The sequence below is a fragment of the Macaca thibetana genome, chromosome 5, assembly GCF_024542745.1.
Source record: "Macaca thibetana thibetana isolate TM-01 chromosome 5, ASM2454274v1, whole genome shotgun sequence".
Lineage (NCBI taxonomy): Eukaryota > Metazoa > Chordata > Mammalia > Primates > Cercopithecidae > Macaca > Macaca thibetana.
In genome coordinates, this window is record NC_065582.1 from 47,398,082 (window position 1) to 47,421,711 (window position 23,630).

At 36.0% G+C, this 23,630-nt stretch overlaps 1 protein-coding gene across 8 annotated transcripts in view; it reads left to right on the top strand.

Annotated features, from left to right (window-relative positions):
- INPP4B (inositol polyphosphate-4-phosphatase type II B) overlaps nt 1–23,630 on the top strand; it is an 817,532-nt gene that overhangs the window by 688,358 nt on the left and 105,544 nt on the right. For all 8 annotated transcript variants that reach the window (XM_050791144.1, XM_050791150.1, XM_050791147.1 and 5 more), the window contains 2 exons: nt 181–384; nt 14,469–14,625. In XM_050791144.1, the coding sequence (XP_050647101.1) occupies nt 181–384; nt 14,469–14,625 (361 nt within the window). The remainder of the gene's footprint in view (nt 1–180; nt 385–14,468; nt 14,626–23,630) is intronic.

The window sequence follows — 23,630 nt, forward strand, 5'->3', positions numbered from 1 at the left end:
AGCATCCCAAAACCAAACTATTTTCCATTGATTGGTATGAATCATTTTCTCTCTTTGGTGTCTGTACTTTTTCCACCATACACACCGCTTAAGTGCCAACAAATCTGCAATTGACCTTTTCACAGCTCTATGCTGAGATGCCTACAAAGGTGTTTCTAATCCTTGTCCATTTCTTTCCAGACAGAGCTTTTTGTACATGCCTTCAAGGATCAACTTGTCAGGAGTGCTCTTTTAGCACTCTACACCGCAAGGCCAGGCGGCGTTCTTAAGAAACCCCCATCTCCTAAGAGCAGCACAGAGGAGAGCAGTCCCCAAGAGCAACCCCCACTGATGAGACGGCAGGACTCCATACCACATCATTCAGACTACGATGAGGAAGAGTGGGTAAGTCTCTTGTATATCACATGCCTCTCAATGTTTAGCAATGAGAAATAAGGTAGGAATGATCAGATAACTCTGCTTTTCATTTTAAAAAATGGAAAAAAGTTATAACACAGATTGTGGATAAATAGGTCACATTTTTCCTTAGGGGCAATATTTTTTGGAAGTTGAAATCCTGATAAAATTTATTTGCTAGCCAATGAATTATATGTATAAGTAAGAATCTCTCATCAAAGATGCCACAGTTACAAGACTCTATGTTTCCTTATTTATTGCCAAGCTATATAAAACATGAAAGTTATTTTTTAGAAAAAGATTAACAAATCCTCCATGTTACTACTACTTGGATGCAACAAATATTTTCATTGTTGCAATCGAGTGTTTTGGTTCTGGAAGTACTGTTTTAAAGTATTCACATTTAAATGACTGTAGACATAGATATTTCGCAAATTTCTCTCGCTCAAGATTCTATAATGTAAGATGCTGCTCTAGGTGCTCTAAAATTTACAGAAGAATGGCCCCATAGAAGGATATGAAAAAATAACTAGGAAAGATGAATAAACAAAGGAAATAAATATGGTGAGAGAGATTCTAGTTGGGCCGAATACGACGGGAGAAACGTGAAGGCTCACCGTGGCAGAGGAATGGGGTATTATTACTGAATCGATACATATAAATTATTCAAGAATTCTCCAAAGTATATGCATATTACACACACACACACACACACACACACAAAGGGAAATCTATTACCGTATCATATGTTTAACAAAAAAATAGTGTATTAGCTGTATTAGATGTTAAGTTTTTAGTTAACAATTACTTATTGCCACCCTAGACTTTAAGAATATTTGGGGAGTAAATTACTTAAAAGGCACAGGCCTCTCAAAAAAAAAAATGTTATCTGAAAGGCTGTGAGGTGATGCCTGCTTTTTCTTTTGCTAAAATTTCTATCACAAAAAGGACAGAGCTGGACTCCAAGAGGTAAATGCTGAGTAAGTGTTTGTCGTTGGTGATTAAAATTGTGTTTCTCCCAATGAAGCGTTTTCAAAGAGCAAATATTTCTTTCTCCCTTTTACCTTCACCTTCTTCAATTTTTTTTTCACAGTTCCAAGTGTACACACCTCTTAACCTCTCCGAAGTTCAATTTTCTCAACTGTAAAATGAAAATAACAGCACATGTTCTGTTAGCTCTTAGAGTGGTCATGAAATCAATGATTTACCCATGTTATGATGCTCCATTTCCTGGAAAGGCCAAGGCAAATGTGTTATATTACTTTAGTATTATTGTTGTATGTTTCTTAAGTAATATAAAGTATATAATCTTGTTATGAAGATTAATACTATCCCTTGAGATAAGTGGGGGAATTAGATATGTCGTACAATATGGACTGTGAATTTTGAAGAGTTCAAGTGTATACAGAAAGGAAGATATATTTTAATAAACATCCAGTATTAACCTTTTGACAAATAATTGCCATTTTATATTAAATCAAGTGAGAATTTTGGAATTTTTCCCCCTCATTTTAACTCACTATGCTTTACAAACCCTCCTCCTCACCTTGACCCCCTCCTCCTGTTGAAAATAGTCCCTCTCCTTCCTTCCTTGTTTCCTTTTCTTTAGATAATTTTTGAAACCTTTTATTTAGTAAGTATTTCAAGTAGGAAGGCAAGTAATGTTAGATCCTTACTTCTTGCAGCTCAGAGTCTAGTGATAGATAAAAATATGTTAACAAATAGTTACAACATTTTGCAACAAAGCTTAGAAAGAGACTTGATAGAAGACAGTTTCTGCTAATATGACTTCAACTCAAAATTTTAAGTCCAGAACTGTCTTATGATGGGCAAAGAAGGAAGAAAGTGGGGACCGTATCATTAGTTGAGAAGGTTTACAGAGAACTAATCCCTCCAGTGTTACTGAGTACCTGTTCTGCCTTATTCACTGTGCCACATGCTGGGGACACAGGTGAACAACCTGGGCCCTCAGTTACTCCACAGCCTATTCAGTGCTGTAGAAAGACAAATGGCAATCGCAGTGCAGCCTTAGAGATGTACATGGGATACAGCAAGAATGTGGTAGCCATAGTGGTGTTTCCAGAAGTAACTCTGGAGATTTAAATCTGAGTATAAGTTAACCATTCAAGAAAGAGGAAGGGGTGGCCTTTTAGATGGGACATAATAGCTGACATACAGAGAGAGGTAGTCAGTGTGTGTGTTCGTGCCTGTGATTATTATTAGTTATTTACATGTTTTCTTTTAAAGTGAGTAAAATTTGAGCATGTTATATTCCAAAGGCTATGTGAGAGGCACAGAGGTGATAACTGATGGAGCAAGGTCCTTACAAGAGAAGGAAGAAAGTCAATGGTAGGGCCCAGGTGGAAGAACAGGCCCTTCTCCTGAGACTGCAGGGAGGATGTGAAGATGTGAGGGTTGGTGGGGCTGGATGGCTGCTTTTGTCAGTAAAGTACAATCCTGTACTAAGAGAAAAAGATGGGGAGGACTGGAGGAAGTGAGTGGTGAAGGTTTCAAATAGGCACCGAAGAAATGAGTACTTGAGCTTATGAGTAACGTGAAAAATTTGAGGCTTTGTGATGGGCCAGCCAAGGCTGGAGTACCAGCTGGCATGGTTGTTTGTTTAGCATTCATTGTTCTTTTGGGAATATTTTGCTCGTCTTCACACCAGGAAAAACGTCTTCCTGATTCTTTTCCCCAGTTGATGAAGGGGTGACATCTCAGTTTCTCTTGCTGTCCTTCAAAAGGCAAAAGGAGTCGGGTAATAATGAAGGGTTGCATTACTCTCTGCGTCTCCTTTCCTGTCATTTCTAAGCCTCCTTCAGAACTCGTCGTTTCTGGAAAGCATATAAAAGCTTTGTCTAAATTTACCATAATTACAAGAAGAATCTTTCCCACTCAGAAAAGTTACTTCTAATTCTCTCCTTCTATTATAATTTTACTCTCTTTGCAAACAATAACCGAGTTTGATTGGTGTATAACATTTTCATCGATTTTCCTTAGCATCCACTTTCTACTGAAAACATTCCTTCATCAGGGGATAAAAATCTCTTATAAAAAGATAGAAACAATATTTCACCAGAGTCATAACCATTTAACATTATTCTCAAAGCTTTATCTAACTTTGATAAATTGAGCAAAACTAAAGAAAATGTAGCTAATTGAAAATGCCTTTAGAGACTGTGGCATTAAATGAATTAGAAACATAACTTTGTGTACTCCCTTTTTAATTAGTTGTTAGAAAAGTTTCAGTGCTGATTACAAGTCTAGTCAACGCTGGAAGTAATTCAGTATTTTAAATTAATTTAATTGGGTTTCTGTGATATTATGTGAAGATACTCCCTGATCACTTAAATTGGCTTACGTTTGCAAATAAGGTTACAGTAACTCTATTAAGCATTTTTTGTTTGTTTTACTTAATTTCTGATAGTGACTGTAATAATTACCCAACTTGGACAATTGTATTTAGCTTCTTATAATAAGTATTTGACAAGCAAATAAATGTTATTAGATTACTCTTAAATCCTACCCGGTTGATGCAGGTAAGAACCATTCTTTTGAAGTCAAAAAAGAGAATCCTGTCCACTCTAAATCACTATGAGGCTGTCCTTTCTCTTTTCAACTTGTTTTGTTGACAAAATTGATGGCATATGAATCTGGGTAATAATTATATAGTAAATATGGTAAAGATTGAAACTAAAATGAATGTTTACAAAAAAGTCCATTATTTGCTGAATTTTACTTATTAAATAAAGGAATGCTTCAAGGGTTTATTTTCCTGAAAAGTTAGTAAACAATTAAACCCCAAAGGAATATTTGGTTTTGTCTAACAATCTGTGCCAAGGAATAGACTAACATAGCATTCTCTTTTAGCCAGTTAAGATGACATATTACTTTTCTTTCTCTACATCTCTGCAACAGATGCTTCCAGCAGCTGGGATTCCAAGATTAGTTTGTCCAAAATATGAAAGCATGTCATTTAACCAAACTATTAAGTTGACCTAGCTTTTGTGGTTTCTAATAATTCTGAAATTCTGTGGAACACTGTGATTTAATTTCAAAGTTACTATAGGTTAAGGGCTAAATCTGCCTACTTCTATTCAAATCAATTGTTTAAAAAGAAACTTCTGATCCTTTGTATTCTGATCTATTCTAGCAAAGTGAAAAACAATTCTTAGTATTTAGACATATACAAAGCCCATTTTTAATTGAATACATTTCTATATCAAGTGGCATTTCAGCATCCAAATTATCCAATTAATTCCTTTCATGTTACAAATATAAACCAAATTTAAAAATTTAATCTTCATTCTTAAGCTAGGCAAACATTTGCTATTTCTTATTATGTTAAATGTGTTTATGTTACATAAACACAATGGATGATCCATCCATATTAATTTTTCAATAATTCTATAGGCTTTAGAAACAATAACACAAATTTATAGTAATATTTATGTAAAACATCCTATTAATAAACTCCATAGATAACCTAAAAATTTATGGCCATTCTGTAACTCAATACTACCAAAGATTGTGTTTGGGAATATGATTTATATGAACCATCTTCTGATATATTCCTTACAAATTTTATACAGTTCATTTTGTACTATACTATTCACTAATGATGCCTATAGCAAATGTGAATGCTTAACCCATTTATTCCTGAGGTTGCAATTTTTAAATTTCTGCATGAGTGAAAAATCAGACCTTGGTGATGACCTTGAGCAGTAGGATATAAATAACTCAGCATGCTTAGCATTCCAATAATGGAACACTAGGCATAAGAGCATCAAGCTTGACAGGAGTATTGAAGAGCTATTTATACTGCCATAATTGGTAGCAGTGAGCATAGACAGTTGCAAGCATTGTTAATTGTTGAGGACAAAGCATATTTAGCCAGGTATCTCCAGAGGAAATCTATAGTGATCTATATTCTCAACTTCTCTTGTCCAACTACTCTGTCCATCTTAGAAAACTACCTCTACAGAAAAACATTGAGAACATGCATAATGCAGAGGTACCTGTGAAAATTAACATGCAAAAGATTTTGTTCAGTTATCTAATTGGCTACATGTGATTTAAAACCATTGTCCTGATCTTAATAAGGAGATAAATCATTCACATTCTTTAGAAGTAACAAATTTTTATAGACTACTTGATATTAATCTATGATTAAACTTTTTCAAAGCAACACCTTATAACTTGGGAACCTAAATGAGTATTATCTCTACTAAAATGTGGCCATTTACTTCCAAATTTTGTAAGTGATAGACAGATGCATATATATGTGTGTATATATATTAGTATATATGTATATATATCCAACTTCAAATCATTTTGTATGATGAAGCATTATTCTTATATTACATGAACACATAGCCTAGTGAACACTGATTATAATCAGTTGTTTATATGTCTGTTTTCTCCATGTGTTCATGAACTTTATAAGCTCTAATAGGAAAAAAACAATGTCTCATTCACTGTTGCATTTACACAGTTAGTGAAGCGTGTGAACACAAAAGGTACTCAATACACATTTATAGAATAAATTGATGTCTTTGAAATTTGTCGGTAGATGGTTATTTTTATTTGTCTTCTTATTTTGAAACAGAATATTTCAACTTAATATAATTCTGCCCTATGTCCAGTAGCTTTTCTCCCACTATAATTCATGAGTCCTTTTGAGGATTTTGTTTCTCCCCTCCAGTGAAGAGTACCCAGTTATGTCCTTCTCTTCTTAGTTCTTATTTCCCAGTATCTTAATTAGCTCTAAGATGACTATTCTAGCCATCTGCAAAATATCCCCCTCTCCCTAGTGCATATTTCCTAGTGTCTTAATCAACTCTGTAGTGACTATTTAAGTCATCTTCAAAATATCTTCAAATATAGAAAGTGGTAAAATTCAAGATAGACACAGAAAATCAGAGATGACCAAAGCTAAGATCATGACTAATGAAGGACTTCAGAAGCCTCCAGAAACAGGTGGTGGCAACTTTATTTAATTATTCATGTGCAGATTACAAAGGTTCTAGTTACACAGAAATAATTTCTTCAGATGTTTCCCAGCAAATATAAATTGAAAGCAACTATTTGCCCCTTGTCTCAGCTTTTTATTTTTTTTATCCCTAAGTCACACATAATAGGGTTGTATGGTTTTGTTAATCTTAAAAGGAGGGGGGAACACTCAAAGCATTCACTGTCACCATCAGAAAGGGCAGTCAAAGGCAGGGAGAATGGGGCCAGTTGTTCCCTATATGGAAACTGAATGTGTTCTATCCTCTGTTTTCTTGATGGATGGGAAACATTCCTGAACTTCTCCAGTCTGTATCACCCCAGAGAAATGTGCTTTGAATACTTATCCAATATGAAGGTCCACAAAAGGTGATTAAGCAAAGTTCATGACTGTCCATTAAAATGCACAAGTGTTCTATTAAAGAAAAGAAACCCCTGATGAGATCTTTATGTACATGCATATTCATGAAATCCTGCCAATTTCTAGATTTTCCCACATGCAGTTAATATTTTCACCTTCAGTCCCCTCTTTTATAACACCTAACATATCCTATACATCCTAGCTCAATGTCTTTTTCAGAGTTAATGTAGGAATAAGTGAATGGATAGACTTGCTGAATCAGCAGCTCGTCCTCCAATTCAAACCTGTATTTTAATAGATAGTTTATTTCTATTAATATAATGAAATAATGTAATGATTATGTAAAATAATGTAATGATTTTCCTGCAGTTCTGTATTGGATACCATCATCTCCCTTGGATATTTTCTATACATTTATAACGCCTGGTTCAATATCAGGTATTTTGATGTGCCTGTGTATAATGAATGTGCAAACCTGCATACATACACTTTAGAAATGTATTATTACATTCAAATCAAGTGCCCTCAAAGTTTAATATATTTTATTTTGAATAATGAGTTATTGTTTCCCAAACAGAAAATTTGTAACTCCAAAATTTAGTGAATAAGTAAAGGAAACACTATGGTGTATATAGGCAGACTGTTGGCTTGATTTATTAAGGTACATACAATTAAAAAGAATTAGTGTTTGAAAATGGTTGTGCACAGCACACTAACTGATAATGTCATACAATTCAACCAGTTGTGCAAGTATCTAATGGTGTGCAGATAGCATCCAGTTACCAATTTAAAGTTAAAAGCTTTAGTCAATCAGTGGAATTTTTTCACTTATTATTAAACAAATGCTTTGTTTAATATTTGCACTGAATTGAAAGCTTTAGCATGATGTGGCATTTATTAGGTTGAATGTAGCCATTCAGAGTAGGAACTTGGTTCTAAATTCAATTTGAAGATGCATGTAATGAGAACTTCTCATAGTATCATTTCTTTTTACTACCAAATAACAGATTAGTAAGTCAGTCAATAGATATTCAATAAGTATAAACAGTGTGCAGCAGTGGTATAGGCACTTATATGAAACCAGACCTTAACAGTCATATCGTCTCATTTAAGTAAGATGACTAGCACTCATAAAATGAACAGAGGTATTGAAAGATATTCCAAGGATGCAAGTGGTTGTGTGATACACATTAAAAATGCCAATCCAAGTGTGGTGGCAGACACCTGTCGTCCCAGTTACTTGGGAGACTGACGCAGGAAGATTGCTTAAGCCTAGGTGTTTGAGGTTGCAGTGAGCTATGATCGCCCCACTGCATTCTGGTCTGGGCAACAGAGGGAGATCTTATCTCTAAAAATAAAGGAAGAAGAAGAAATTATGAAATTTAAAATTGCCAAAAATATTCAGAGAGTGGTTATGTGACAGTCAGAAAAGATGGAGGAATCACCCCCTTTTTCTTTCTTTTATTCCTGTATCCATTCTTCTTTTATTCATCCATTTCCTCTCTAGGACCAAGACATGAGAATAAAATGATTAAAAATAATAGTCATTTCATTTATAGAGCACACAGTTTATTAAAAAGAAAAAAAAGCATGTTAGGCAAAGAGAAAGGAGAGAAGCATGAAACATTCTTGGAGATGGTGAGATTTGAAAGGGGAAGAATTTAGATTGATGGAAGATAATGGAGAAAGTATACTAGGTATAAAAGCCAACATGTTTCAAGATATTAGAAATATTAGATCTTCCAAAGTTTCCTTCGAATCTTTGATGTTTAGCACTGAACTGGTGTATAGCAGATGTCTAGTAAATATATGTTGATTTAATGTAACAGCATGTTTCTAAGACCACAAGAAGACATCTGGATGAAAGTTTCATTTTGAAGACTAATGAGAAATAAGGATTATCTAGGTCTACCCAACTATAGATGTACAGGCTGAGAGAAGAATGTAATATTGGCTATAGTACTAAGCCTGCTTTTGATTAGAAATAATCAGATGAGGAGGGTGATCAGTGAAGATTAATGTGGCACTTATAGATAGACCTGATTTTGTGATAGCCAATAATATAGGCATGGGAAAAATCCAAGCCAGGGGAATATGGAGAGGTCAAAATTGGAGAAACAATGGCTAATTGATTCCATTTCTGTTACAGGGGATTTGTTTTCAAGATGAGGCCAGGAGTGAATTTTAAACTGAATGTAGTTACTGGGAGATGAAGGTCAGGTATTTTTACATGAGGAAATAGGTGAAGTTAAAGCAGGAGGACCAATAGGAAGCAAAGATCGGGGAATCCCATCTGGTGGATGTTTACATGTCTGGCTATTTTTAGTGAATGTGTGTGTGTGTGTTGATGTGTGTATGTTGATATGTGGTGTGTGTGTGTGTGTGGGGGTGTGAGTGTGTGTGAAAGAGACAGATACCATGGGCTATACACTTGCCAGTTTGAAACACAGAATATTTTAAGTGCAACTCAATTTACCTAACAGTCTGGATAAAGGGTTTAGGGAGAAAAGCTATCCAGCTCTTGAAAGAACAAAGGTTTTCAGTATTACAGACCTTGGCCAGTATAGAGCATATTGCTGTCTGTCAAAATCAAGGATAAATGGAAGCTTCTTTTTAAAGATGGGATTGGCCTTGTTAATTCACTGACTGTTTCTAATTGAAGTCCTCAGAAATTGATACTGACAAGTGAGAAATTATTCCGGAAATATAGATATATCAGGGCTATTTTGTACATCTATATCAGCTCTGGCTTAGTGTTCACATTCTTTCTGATCAAAAATTGGCCTTAGAAAAAGTTGTTCAGCTAACCATTATGGAATATATTTTTTAACTTAAAATATATACTGTTCCAAAGCAGTCAGGATTTCTCTTGATGCTACTAAACTCATAATTGTGTGACATGCTGAGTCACCATCATGCTGCCTGCCTTCATGGCTCACTCTGCCAGGTGTAATGTCCCCGTGGCTACATCTGTCAACATTTCTGCATCTACTGCCAGTGGGTTTGACCTGCATGTTAGCTTAGGTTGTAACCCAGAAATAAAAGAGCGCCTGACTCACAGTGAAATAAATATTGCTGCTGGTTCCCCACTGACTCTATGCCCTCATTGACCAGGAAAAGTTTATAGCCAGTTCACCTCCAAGGAGTAGGGTTGTTGTGAAGGCTCCATGGAGGTTAAATATACCAATTAGGCTCCACTGAATAAAGATTAGACTTTAACCTACCGATTCCCCATTACTTCTTTCATACAGTAGGGGACCTAGCAAGATAATGGCTACTATTTCTGGGGAAAAGGCCCAGCAATCCATTTCTCTGATAGGTGGTAGTAGTTTTTAATCCTCTCATTTTGGCGGGGAGCTAAGCAGGATCTGGAGGGGCTGGAAGCACCACGTACTGCAGCCACATTCGTATGCTACTATTGTCTTCCCTCTAATCAGCCTTTCTTCATCATGGGAGCAATCTGAAACTAATTGTGTGATTTTAGTAGAGAAGAAAGAAGAGTAGGCCCTAGCCCCATACCAGCAATCTAGGCACAAGGCATTTCCCCAGTGGACTGGCACAGTGAGTAAAAATCATCAGAATGAGAATGTATTTGTGCTGGTAACTTTCCTCTGTGTATGTTTTCACAGAGATATAATGGAAAGGGGCTTGTTTAAGAAAAAACTCAGATATCCAAGGCTTCCCTTTAAAAATCTTTCTTACCCTTCTCTAGCAACCTAGTTTCAAAACAATTGACTACCATGTACTCCAGTCTCCTAGTAATTGAATAATCATCTTTCCTCCTTGTTATCTGCACCCTGCTCTATATCCTGGTCACATGAATGGATCTGGGGCCTTGATCCTGATACTCCTTTATTAATGCAGGTCACTTATGTCCTTCGTGCCAAACTGAATGACCCTTTAACCAAATGATAGAGCACTATCCCTGCTTGTAAGACACCTTTGATCTCAGACTTGAGGGTACATGGGATGGGACCAACCAGTTCATTTTGTAGACTTATCTCTTCTCACATTTAAGTCTCAGATAACTAAAACCTAGTCTTGCTCCTGTAAGGTGGCACACACCTCTACCTCACCCTTCCTGGGCTCCTTTATTCTGTTTTTTTTTTTTTTTCCTGCATAGTTTGTTCTACTGTGTACCCCATTTCTGTGGAAAATCATAGTGGGAGAATCAAATCTTTGGAACCAAATCGAATGGAAGTTCTAGTCCATTTATACCATTTTAATGTTGAATGTTATTAAACATCTCTTACAAGAAGTCCTTTATCTCTAAAAACTGAGTCAATAACAGTAACCTTATTTGCTGGCTTTTGAACATTAAATTAGCTAGTGTGCATATACAAAATGAATATAAATATAGCCTTTCATCTGTCTTTGGAGTCATCTCCTTCTCTTCCCTCTCTTACTTCCTCCCTCTTTCTCCACCTGCCTTCTTTCCTTTCCTCCAACAAAAATTACTGAGAGCCAGGCCCTGTGCCACAAACCAAGAACACAGTTCTCAAATAACTCAGTCTAATATTAGAGACAGAAACACACATCAATAACTTTATTAACTGCTACTAAGTAGTAATAACGACTTAGTAAAGGCCATAAAAGAGAAGGAGGCCATGACCAGCAAGGCTGAATTCTCTTACCACCAGATAGGCAGCATTTCCTCTCCAACAGACAAGGAATAGAAGGAGTCTGCTTAGGGTCTGCTGTTGAGTGTCCCCTCAAGCAAAAATTTGATTATGCATTAATTGTGTATTAGTATCACAGAAGAGACTGCTCAACTTCCCACCCCCAACAAATATTTGTCTCATCTTGTGTCCTCTAAACATTAATGACTAAATTTTTTTTATTCTGCCTACCGTATATAGCCCTTTATGACATGCTGATTGGTTTTAGCCAATGAACATGCTTCATTTTGCTCCTCAGACCAACAAAGATCTCTTTGCAGGCTACAAAGGTGACTTTTCTACCAGCGAAATCTTATAACCTGAGCTGTTTGGAAAGGAAGAACAATATATACGTGTGAATGTCAAATTATCTTTTAAATACCTTTATTTTCAGGCTCTTCAGAGATGTGATTAAGATAAGTTGATCTATCTCTTACATTCCTTTATGTAAGAAAAGCAACATGCAATGCGACTTGATCTTTGATCAAAATATAAAGTTCCCGGAGGTGCAGTGGCTCCCACTTGTAATCCCAGCACTTTGGGAGGCTGAGGTGGGTGGATCACTTGAGCCCAGGAGTTCAAGATCAGTCTGGGAAACCTAGTAAAACCCCATCTCTGCAAAAATTACAAAAATTACTTAGGCTTGGTGGCGCACTTGTGGTCCCAGCTACTTGGGAGACTGCGGTGGGAGGATCATTTGATCATTTGATCATTTGATCGGGAGATCAAGGCTGCAGTGAGCCAACTGTGTCACATACGCGCACACACACACATAAACACACACACAAGTTGCTTTCAACATGGACAATAGGAAGAGAGTTGACAACTTATGTAGAAAGCTAGTCTGAAAAATTGAGAGGAATCTGCTCCCCCTTTTTTTTCCTCAGTAGCAGAGTTGATTTCCAGTTTTAGCTGGAGAGTTGTTTCATTTTTCAATTTGATCACCTTAAAGATGCAGTTGGTGGTAATGATTAAGACATATTCAAAAGAGAGGCCATGAGTTTGTTATTGTGCTCCAGAATGGAAGCTCCTCACCAAATCCCAATCCAACTCATGTCAAGACCATCTGGTTACTTACCTTTCCCCAGCATTTCCTCCTGGAATAAATAAGCTTCCTTAGCTCTCCTGGTTTATGGCTCAGAGGTTCCTTTACATCATTTTCTCAGACAACAGGCAGATGATGATGTAATCTATGGATGTAGTTGGTGTTTAAATTTTTCTTAGAGGTAAAGTGCTTTCAATTCTTTGTGGAAAGATCTGACTTTAGGGGAAAGATAGTTATAATCACATGTGGTTAATAGAATACTTCCCACTCAGGATTACAGGGTGAGGGGAAAGCTTGATTCACTTAGGAAAGCCAGGAAGTTTTGGATGTGATTTTGCCAAATGGTAATAATTTTAACAAGTGCCGTCATAGAAAACACAACATTTGGCTCCCATTGTAGTTTGGTGAAGTAGTTAGAGCAAGAATTATCATTCCAACTGAGACGACTGGGCTTCCCCAGGGATGAAGTACTTTTCTCAATGTCTCCTGGGTAGCATGTCACATAAGGATCCAAAATTACCTGTGCTAACTTTGAATGTTCTGCTTTTCTTTAAAACCCTATTACTTCCTCAGCTAAAGTAGGCATGTCTGTACACTCCGTCTTTACAAGATAGCCATCACATAATCTCAATTCAACTTTAGTTTCTATTCCTTGATGTATCCTTTCCAAAATTAATTTGTATGTTTATGAAGTAGCAAAATTAGCTTAGGCAAAAAAAAAGTACATTTGAGAAAAAATATACAAACCACTAAGGAAATACTATAATTTAGTACTATCTTTACATTAAGTGGTACTCCATGTTCCTGAGATACCTCTTTTATAGAGAAAGCACCCACTGAAAGGTTGTTCTGTGGTATGATGCAGGGAAAACACCATAAATCTGTCTGGATATTATGCCTGGAGAGAGAAATTAGGAGTCAGAGCTAGAGGATATAGGAAGAGAAGCACGAAGGAAGTGACGAATGGCAGTCTTCTATCGTGATATATATATTAAAAAATAGTATTTAAACAATTAATAATAGCAATTTTGTGAATCAAACAATTCAGTTGCATGCATTACCTGAAGCAAAAATTGCTACTAATGAGAACTGGGAAGATTAGTGGCAAAGAGGCCCGTTAGTAGTACAGGTTGCTTCCTGGGAAATAAATCACTCAAAATGACTTATTATGTAGCTCTAGTGTATAATATGAAGTAGAAGTTATAAGACAGTATGGTCAGAAGTATCTGAGGAATTTGTCAAAATTTCAATTTATTGTGCTTTCCTCCCAGGGTTTCTGATTCAATTGGTGGGACCCAGGGATCTGTGTACTAATTTTCCGGGCTATTCTGTTAGAAGTGGTCTAAAGACTATACTTCCAGAATTTCTAGTACCTAGAATAGTCACATTCACAGGGACAGAAAGCAGAATGATGGTTGCCAAGGGCTGGAAGAGGAAGGAATTTGAAATTCACGTGTAAGGGGTATAGAGTTTCAGTCTAGGAAGATGAAAAAGTTCTGGAAGTGGATGCTAGTAATGGGTGCATGACAATGTGAATATACTTAATGCTACTGTGAATATACATATATATATATATATATATATATATATAACCAAAAATACTCCAAGAATTTCTAACACAAGAGGAGGCCATTCTTTAAAAATATTGGTGTGTCTTTGCTTTCATAATAAGTGTTGATAAAGAGAATAGATATCTTCCATTTAAAATATCATAATTTGTGCTCTATTATGGATTAATATTGTATGATGGTCATTTCTTTATGACAGAGTGAAAATAATGTACTAAATAAAAAGATTCATAATACTTCATTTTTGCTTTATTAAGAGAACATATATTTATTATATATCCATAGTCTGACCAAGTTAATGGGAATTTAGAGCTACTCCATCTGCATCTAATAACTACCCTTCCAAATGCTTCTCTAAAATAGATTTATCTGACTTTACCTTATCTTGTTTTTGTGATAAAAATATGTAGTGATATTCATGCTTTTTTCAGGACAGGGTGTGGGCCAACGTAGGGAAGAGCCTGAACTGCATTATTGCTATGGTGGATAAACTGATTGAAAGAGATGGCGGCAGTGAAGGCAGTGGCAGCAACAATGATGGAGAAAAGGAACCTTCGTTAGCAGACTCCATCCCCTCTCACCCAAGAGGTAAGAAATCTTAATTCCCCAATCATTTACTGAGTAAACAAAATGAGAAAGTCATGATAAAATGAGATAGAAAAAGAGGAGTCAATAGTGTCTTTGATGAAAGTGCTGATAGCATGCTTTGCCACAGCTCTGGCTTGGATGATGGAAGGCTATTTATCAAATTGCATCTCAGTTGTGTTTTCGGAACTGCTAGCAATGTTCTTTTTTTTATTCTCTTACCACATAAAAAACCTTGAAAAAAGAAAAGTGTTTTAAGGATCTGACATAGTTTAACCTACCTTTACACATTCCTCCAAAATTTTTTTGAAGGATAAATAAGCATCTGCATTTAACTCTTAGAAACTTACAGGCGTATCAGACACAGTATCTCACAGTGGTTTCTTAACAGAGTGTAATCAGATAGGATGACTTTTGCATTATTCTGAGAAATATTTGTGTAAATTATCTCCAAAACATATAGAAAGATTTGATTGTAAGGAACATGTCAGCATATTGCTCTAAAAAATATATGATAAATCTAGATTTTCGTGAAACCATGCACACACATATACATGCATATACATGTGAGTGCATGTGTTTTTCTGTGGAGAGATAGGTGAGTAGGTAGGTAGATAGGTAGGCAGATACTTTCAAATGTATACCTTATTACAAAGTTGGCTAGAAAATACAAACAAAATTTTAACTACAGGTGTGTCCCTATAAATGGTTTTGGAATTTTCTTTTTGTTGATTTGATTAATGTTTGATTAATGTTGCCACAAAAACCAAGACAAATGTTTACATCTCTTTATGGCAGTAGGAACTGCTATTAGGGTTGAGTCAGACTTTTTTGCTGGGTACCTTAAGTGTTTGTGGAGAATAAGCAATATTATCCTACTCTCTTCTTCTGAAATCTGTTACTTCTTTTACTTTAAAAAGAGTCATAAGAAAATAGAAATATTTATAAAATTAGATTTATGTTTCCTCAATTTGTTTTCCTGATTTTTCATTACTCACATTTTTGTCAGGAGTTTAATTATCTCAAACATCAATCTTTCATCACTTGATTAACAGTAGAACCATTTCTAAATTATATTGTAAGCTATGGCTTCCTAAAGTATTCTTATTGTAGATGGTCCCTCTTCCTCTGTCATACATTCATATAGGCGAAACATTTATGCTAATGTTCTTTATGTTCACACCTACTTGATCTAACTGTATGTAGGGATTTTCTGTTGTTAATAATACCAGTTTTTATTAGTTAATGAATCTTGTCTAGTTTCATAACTTTACATGAATCAAAATGAAAGCTTGTCATAGCTATGTCATAAAGAAATAGCATACTTCAATTTTCTTTAATTGAACATATATTGATTATCAAGTATGGGCCAAACACTGCTGTCCTCTAGAAAATGAGGTAAGAAGAATTCATTTTAGTGACTATGTCCATTGATAGATTGTTTTCAAGACATATTATTTTTTAGCAGAAATAAGATAAGGGACACTGGATTTTGTTACATTTTTTTGTTCAATGTTGCCAAAACTTCTCACTGAAGACAATAAAATTCCAAAATATTTGAAATTATAGAGTGTGTGTGTGTGTGTGTGTGTGTGTGTGTGTGTTTATCTTATATTTCACCAGAAGACTGCATCTGGGCAATCAAAATGCATTTTAAAAGGTAAAATATTTGGTAGATAAATCATTTGTAAGATAAGATGAGTCATTTTTATTTGAATATGAGACATTGTGTAGATATAGTCTAAAACCAAGTAGAAGTTGCTGCAAAAGTAGAATTCACAACTAGATCAATGTTGTGGATGGTTAGAGTCAAACTACAACATATTACCCACTAATTTATTTTCTTATTATCTATGTTTATTTCAGTCATCATCAATTCTTTCTTGTGTTAGAATTCTTTTTAGGAGAAGTCACTATTTAAATGTGTGAAATGTGTTACTTTTGTCTGAATATTTCCTCATAACCATTCTCCAGAACGAATATTATAATGACTGTAAATGGATTCATCAAAATAGAAGCCATTATTTTAGATTTTTAAGTACTATCATAGTGCTATAATTAACATATAAGCACCTTTGATTCTCTAAGTCTTTAACTAAATTTCAGATATTTTCTCATAAATTAGATTGTGAGAACTGGAATTATTTTGTAAGGAAGAGTCGCCCACTCTCTCCTATGTATTTATTTATCCATTTTTTAATATCAATGTGGACTCATGAATACTTATTTTTAACTTAAATTTTAATTATATTTGACACATAATAATTGTACATTTTTATGGGGTTCACTGTGTTGTCTGAATGTATGTGTATGTGTGGGTGAATGAAAAGCTTCTCCTTTTGCCTTCTGAAAAGTTATTGAAAAATTAACTCATAGAAAGGCAGATTTGTAAGAGAAAAGGAATATAAATTTATTGCTATCATGTGTAAGGGGAGAATCACACAGTGATTGCCTAGTATCTTAATGGGGTACAGATGCTTATATATCCAACATGTAAAGGGAAAGGGAGAGGAGAGGTAGTGTGGATGATTTTAGGAAGAAAGCAAATAATTTTTAGGATAATTTAATGGGCTTGAAGAACATACAGTGGTCTGTTGGACCTGTTGGTTTGTGACAAAAATATGTCCAGGTTTGTTGACGACTTTAGTCTTCCTCCTGGGATATGGGTTCAGTTAATAGAAACTCAAGGAATGGATCACAAGAAATTGTTTTTTGGATTTTTGTTTGTTTGTTTTTGAAGATCTGGGCTTTAAGCAGTTAAGGCAACTTCAGCCTGTGCTTTTGAAGAGGTAGAAGATTAAGAGACATGGAGCCAAGGCAGAGGAGAAACAACTCTTCTCCTTCGTCGGTGTGCCCGGTCTTTATGTAGATAGGAAAAGTCTGTTCTAGCATCTGTTGATCTCCAAGGGCCTGTAATTCAAAATATTCATTATATCAGGGAGCCATATTTTGGGGTGAAACCCCGTGTGCTCCTTTATTACCATATTCATCAGAGTAATTACCGTATTCATCACTTTAAACGTTTATCATTCCTTGTGGTGACAACATTCAAAATCTTTTCTTCTTGTTTGAATACTTACTTTATTTGGTTAAGAATCCAATACTAATATTATTTATTTTGGACTCAAGTTGTTCTCTCTTATTCAGACTGATTTCTGTGTCCTTCTGACAACATCCTACCATATGTTGTTTACTCCCTTACTTTCTTATTTCCCTTACTGATTTTCTTACTTTTTTTATTCACTGCATTCCTCTTTGGCACCATAAGAAGCTCTAGGCTCATCTTATATTTTCCCTACCCCAGCTTCAGGTTCAGCCAATTTCTAAAAAACCCTGGTTTCATTTTATTGGAGAACAGCATTTAGAAATCAACATCTGGATGGATAGAAAAATTTTGACGGTTCTCTATAACAAAAGGCACTCTGTAACTAACAGGATCTAAAAGCACCCTCCTAATTACAATCCTCTCAGCCTTAAATATTTTCACTTATTTCATGCCACTGTGGGTGAAAATGTCATATTGTAATTTCTTGTTTCTGTGAAGTTTGATATTATATAACATATTACTACATTCCAAAATATTATTTTTGATAATAAAATGTATTTCTTCAATAGTCCCAAATTTATTCCAGCCCATAGTTGGGGTGCAGAAGCCATTTTGCTCCTTTCTTTTTTACAATTAATTAGTGAATTGATTAGGTGAGCCATTTGAGACATATAGTATTTATTACAATGTATGATATGATAAAGACTGATAAGCATTTGTTGCAGCATCGTTTGTTAATGATGTTATTCTTCATGTTGTATTACTTCTGTTTTTTTGTTTATTAGATTCTGTATCTATTTTAAATCAAATTCTGGAATTTTGTTTTATTTCATAGGGTTTTGATTATTGTGATTTATGTTGGGATACATTTTTAAGTATGGAGTAAATCAATTCTATGACAGTTTTTCTTTTTTCATCACACTCCTTTATTTTTACATTGTAGCTATAATTTGTGTTTGTTTTGCTGCTGTGTACTTAACATGGCTAAACAGATGGTCATCTGAGTTGTGCTACTTTTATCCACCTTCTTACACTGTTTTATAACGTACAGCTATTTCTCTTTTCAAGTTGCAAATTTTCCTTTTCATAGTATATTAATTTAGTAATATTTTAAATCTGTAGTTTTGAAGGTTTTCTGTTTGTTTGAGAACCAAGGTTTTACCGTATATCTTTGGCTTGCTTTATAAATTTCTTTTCAGAGTAAATGCAGATAGTGCTGAGAGATGTAAAACTTTTTGTGCTATTCTGAACAGAAATAATAGAATAACTATTCCAAAGTTCTACAGCTTATGTATATTTATATCGTTTCCTAATGAACAAAGATTGTCCTTTTATTTGTACAAACACCTTTCTAATCATCTGTTGTCTGTGTAGCACTACATGCCTTCAGTTTCGTAAACTGCTGACTCAAAGGTAAAATCAGCAAAAATTAGAATCTTAGATTTTCATGTCATCTTAAAGATTATGTAATTAAACCTCCTAAAATATGTTAAGAAGCTTATCTACAATATATCTGCCAATTTTCAACTAGCCTTTGAGGCATATCTTTAGTTGTAGAAAACTCTTTTTATTTTCTAGAGCAGCATACTCCAGACCTTGATCCTAATATGTTTTCTTTCATTTTACCCACTGGCCCAGATATCCTTTGCAATAAAAAACAAATTTACTTTTCTTTCTTTACATTAAGCCTAAGGTGTATCTGAAAGCAACCCTCATGTCCCTTTTGAATTGTCACCTTTTCAGTCATTCTTCAAAGGAATAGCTTCAAGCATAACCAATAGTTTGCATTTCTCTGAACATCTTCTAGTTTGTCTCAGCATTCCGCAGAATTAGGCACAGTGATACAAATATGGTTTAATAGCTGCAGAGTAACCCAGGAGGACCACCTCCCTACTTTTGGGTACTATTCTAATATTAATGATATCTAAGCTGACATTCACTGTTTCGACACCCACATTTTACCACTAATTCTATTGATATCCATAAACGTTGCTAAATTTGACCTACCCTTCAGGCTTCTAAAGATTCAAGCAACATTTAAGCAGCACTATATACTAGACATTATGAAATATTGGGGGCATGAGAAGATTAAAACAGTCTATCCCGATTCTACTGAAGAGATGGATGTCTAAACCCATAACTGACTAGTATAAAATGCCTTTGAGTACACTCTAATAAATACCTGTTTCTTTCATCCTTCATATCTACTGATCTACTCAGGATTATTTAATTCACATTTTATATGCATTTTCTGTCCATTCCTAGAAGTAACAGGTAAAAGTGATTAGAAAACAGATCTAAATAAAGATTCTTAAGGCACATCACTAAAAAGAACAGTATGCATTCAAATACGCTGGTTAATCACTACCCTTTGGGGATGTGTGTTCAACCAGCTCTCTATTCACCCATTCATGTCATTGCATGGCCTATATTTCTCCATCTTTCACAAGTATATCATGAAATGCCCTATCAAAGGCCAAATATTCTATGCCATTGAATTATTTTTCCTAATCTATCCAGCTGTAAATCCTGTCAAAGATAAAGTTCCTCTGAAATAATTTTCCTTAGTGAGCCCATATGGGCTTCATGTCATCGCTGTTTCTTTCAAAGGTGGTAAACATCCATGCAGATCATCTAATTAGTCCACGTATCATTGCTTAGAATTTGTTTCTAGTTTCGTGGTACTCATGTCCTTTTTGGCTTGAAAGTTTCTTTCTAACTTATAAGGCACATTCCACATTTCCTCCTGGGATCTGATAATGCACTGTATTTACCTTATATTTTACATATCTCTGTCTGCCTTCAGTTAACACAATCATCTGGGCCAGTCGCTATGGCTCACACTTATAATCTAAGCACTTTGGAATTCCAGGTGGGTGGATCACTGGAAGCCAGTAATTTGAGATCAACCTGGGCAGCATAGTGAGAGCCCATCTGTATATAAAAAGTAAACAAGCAAACAAACAGACAAATGCACAGCTGTCTGCTGGTAACTACTAGAGATTTGCCAGTGATTTGTCACCAGTTATCAATGTCTTGCTGGTGCCAAAGATTTTTCATCCTAAAAGTGCACCCCAACCTTCAAATAGAAACACGTATAAGGCTGTAGTGAACTGCTCCTCTTTCCCATCCTTTGTCTTTGGTTCCCTAGATTAGCTATCTATCTAATACACTTAAAATAATTAAAGACTGTGCTGGGCCCAGTGGCTCATGCCTGTAATACCAGCACTTTGGGAGGCCGAAGTGGGTGGATCTCTTAAGGTCAGGAGTTCAAGACCAGCCTGGCCAACATGGTGAAACCCCATCTCTACTAAAAATACAAAAATTAGCTGAACATGGTAGCATGCACCTGTAGTCCCAACTACTCGGGAGGCTGAGGCTGGAGAATCACTTAAACCCGGGAGGCGGAGGTTGCAGTGAGCTGAGATAGTGCCATTGCACTCCAGGCTAGGTGACAGACTCTGTATCTAAAATAATAATAATAATAAAAGACTAGAACAACTCACTAATTAATGCAATTGTATATAAAATAGTTCAGGCATTAAGCCTCATGGAAAGACACTAAATTTGTGTTGGTTGGAAAAGAAAGAGGAAAATTTTTCATTCATTCCATATTTGTTGAGTACTTACCCCGTTCCAGTTACTGTATCCAGGAACATGTTCAGTCATGGCCCTGTCTTTACAGTCTAGTGCATGAGTAAGTTGTATTTGAAGGGATATACCTAGTGAGAGATCTTCCAAAGGCATCACTTACGAGATAAAAGACTTAGGGAAGGAAGTAAACATTTGGGAGGCGTCAGCAGATAGATTAAACTGGAAAAAATGTAAAGAGAAAGAAGAAGAAAAGATGAGCAAAATCTTTGTTAGCCTTGAGGCATGAGGATTACTGTCAGATGAGGTGTAAGAAACATCAAGGGATGAAAATCAAATGCAGTTTGGAGACCAAATGAGGTATCAAAGGAGGGGTAATAATCATATTAATAGCTGACACTTACTACACTCACCTTTATGTGACAAGTACTTTGATGAACTTTTACATTCTTTCCTCTCTTTCTTTTCACAACAAGCCTATAGGGGAGTTTCTGGTTCTATCCCCATTTCGTTGATGAAGAGGTTAAGTAATTTGTCTAAGATCACAGAGGTAGTGGGTGTCCAAGCAAGGATTCAAATTCGACCAGAGTGATCTCTGTCTGAGATCCTCAGAATATCTGATGGAAAAAGGAATGATTAAATTTTAAGAGCAGTTTTGTATATAGATTTACCTGCCTTTAGGTTTGCCCTTGATATCTTAATGAACTGTTTCTCAGATAGTCATATCTTATGCTTCACTAGTTTGCCAAGCTTTCTTCCTCTTTTACAAGGTGATAAATTCCTTACCACCACCTGCCTCTTCTAGGCACTTTCTCCCTTTTTTATATGGCCCTACATTTCTTTATCCCCATCTGACCTGCCGCTTCAAGGCACTTTGACATCTCCTTCCACCTCACCCTGTCTCATCCTCCATGATCCAGTCATATTAAACTCTTCTGAGAACTCACTTGGTGCTTTTCACTCCTGAGCTTTCAAAGCTTTTCCCATTCCCAAACTTCACATTCTCCAGGGTGCCTTCCCTGGTCATCCAGGTTAAGGCTGTGGATGTGAGACCAATGTGGTCACACGTGGCCACTCACTCAGCAGAGCCCTGTGCTCTGAGATTAATGCTCTGAGTTGCCATTCTGAAATTCCAAATAATTTTATCTTTGCTTTTGTGTTTTATCAGTGAAGTCCAATAGGGCAATGAAGCCTGTGTGCAGGCCTTGGAGGCTTGCCTCACTAGTAGTTCTGCAGGCTTCTCCAATGCCTGCGCAACCTTCATCTTCACGCCAGCCCAATGATCACTTCCCACCCCCACCTACCAACATGCTTGGGTGCCAGTGCAGAAGATCCAGGGTGAGGCTGGGTGTCTTTGAGGCTCTGTATTCACATAGCCCCACATCCAAGGGAGGATGGCACAAAAGAGTAAATAAAAAGCACCCTCCAGGTGTGGTGGCTCACGCCTGTAATCCCAGCACTTTGGGAGGCCGAGGTGGGTGGATCACGAGGTCAGGAGATCGAGACCATCCTGGCTAACACGGTGAAACCCCATCTCTACTAAAAAATACAAAAAATTAGCCAGGCGTGGTGGCGGGTGCCTGTTGTCCCAGCTACTCAGGAGGCTGAGGCAGGAGAATGGTGTGAACCTGGGAGGCGGAGCTTGCAGTGAGCTGAGATTGCACCTGTGCACTCCAGCCTGGGCGACAGAGTAAGACTCTGTCTCAAACAAACAAACATTAAAACAAAACAAAACAAAACAAAAGATCCTGACAGGTCTGGAGCAACACCACTGAGGGAAAAAGGAAAACATCTTATTTACTGCTTTTTGAATAGGTCCTCCTGTTTTTATTTTTTACTGGATTCTATCATTTATATTGTCACACTTTCTGCAGGGCTTGCAAGCACAAAGGCCCGTAGGCATCATGTGAAGTAATATGAACGAATCAAGTGAAGTGGATAGAAGCCAGAGCAAAGTAGAGAGTGTATGTTCCTCCAAAAGGAGGTCACTGCTCCAGCCCCAGCCAGTCATTTCCATGGAGGACATGGACCTAAAGTTTTCATCCCTTCTGATTTTTCAAATAAATCTGAATGTTTATGTAAAATACCTCACTTGTTGTAAAGATTAAAAATTGCTAAAACATGATAAATTCCAAATAAAATTTGCAGGTCATATAAGACTGGTCTATAGGCTGCTATTTGAAAACTTTGAATCTCTGATTTATTGTACATGCCATCTTAAATTTCATTTCCCCATTAGACTTGGCTCTATAAGAAAGTGTTTGTGATTTGTTCTTGAATCTCCAGAACCTGACATAATTCATAGCAAATAATAGAGGCCCAATATTGTGGAATGAAGGCCTAGTCATATGGATCTACCATTGCTGTTGAC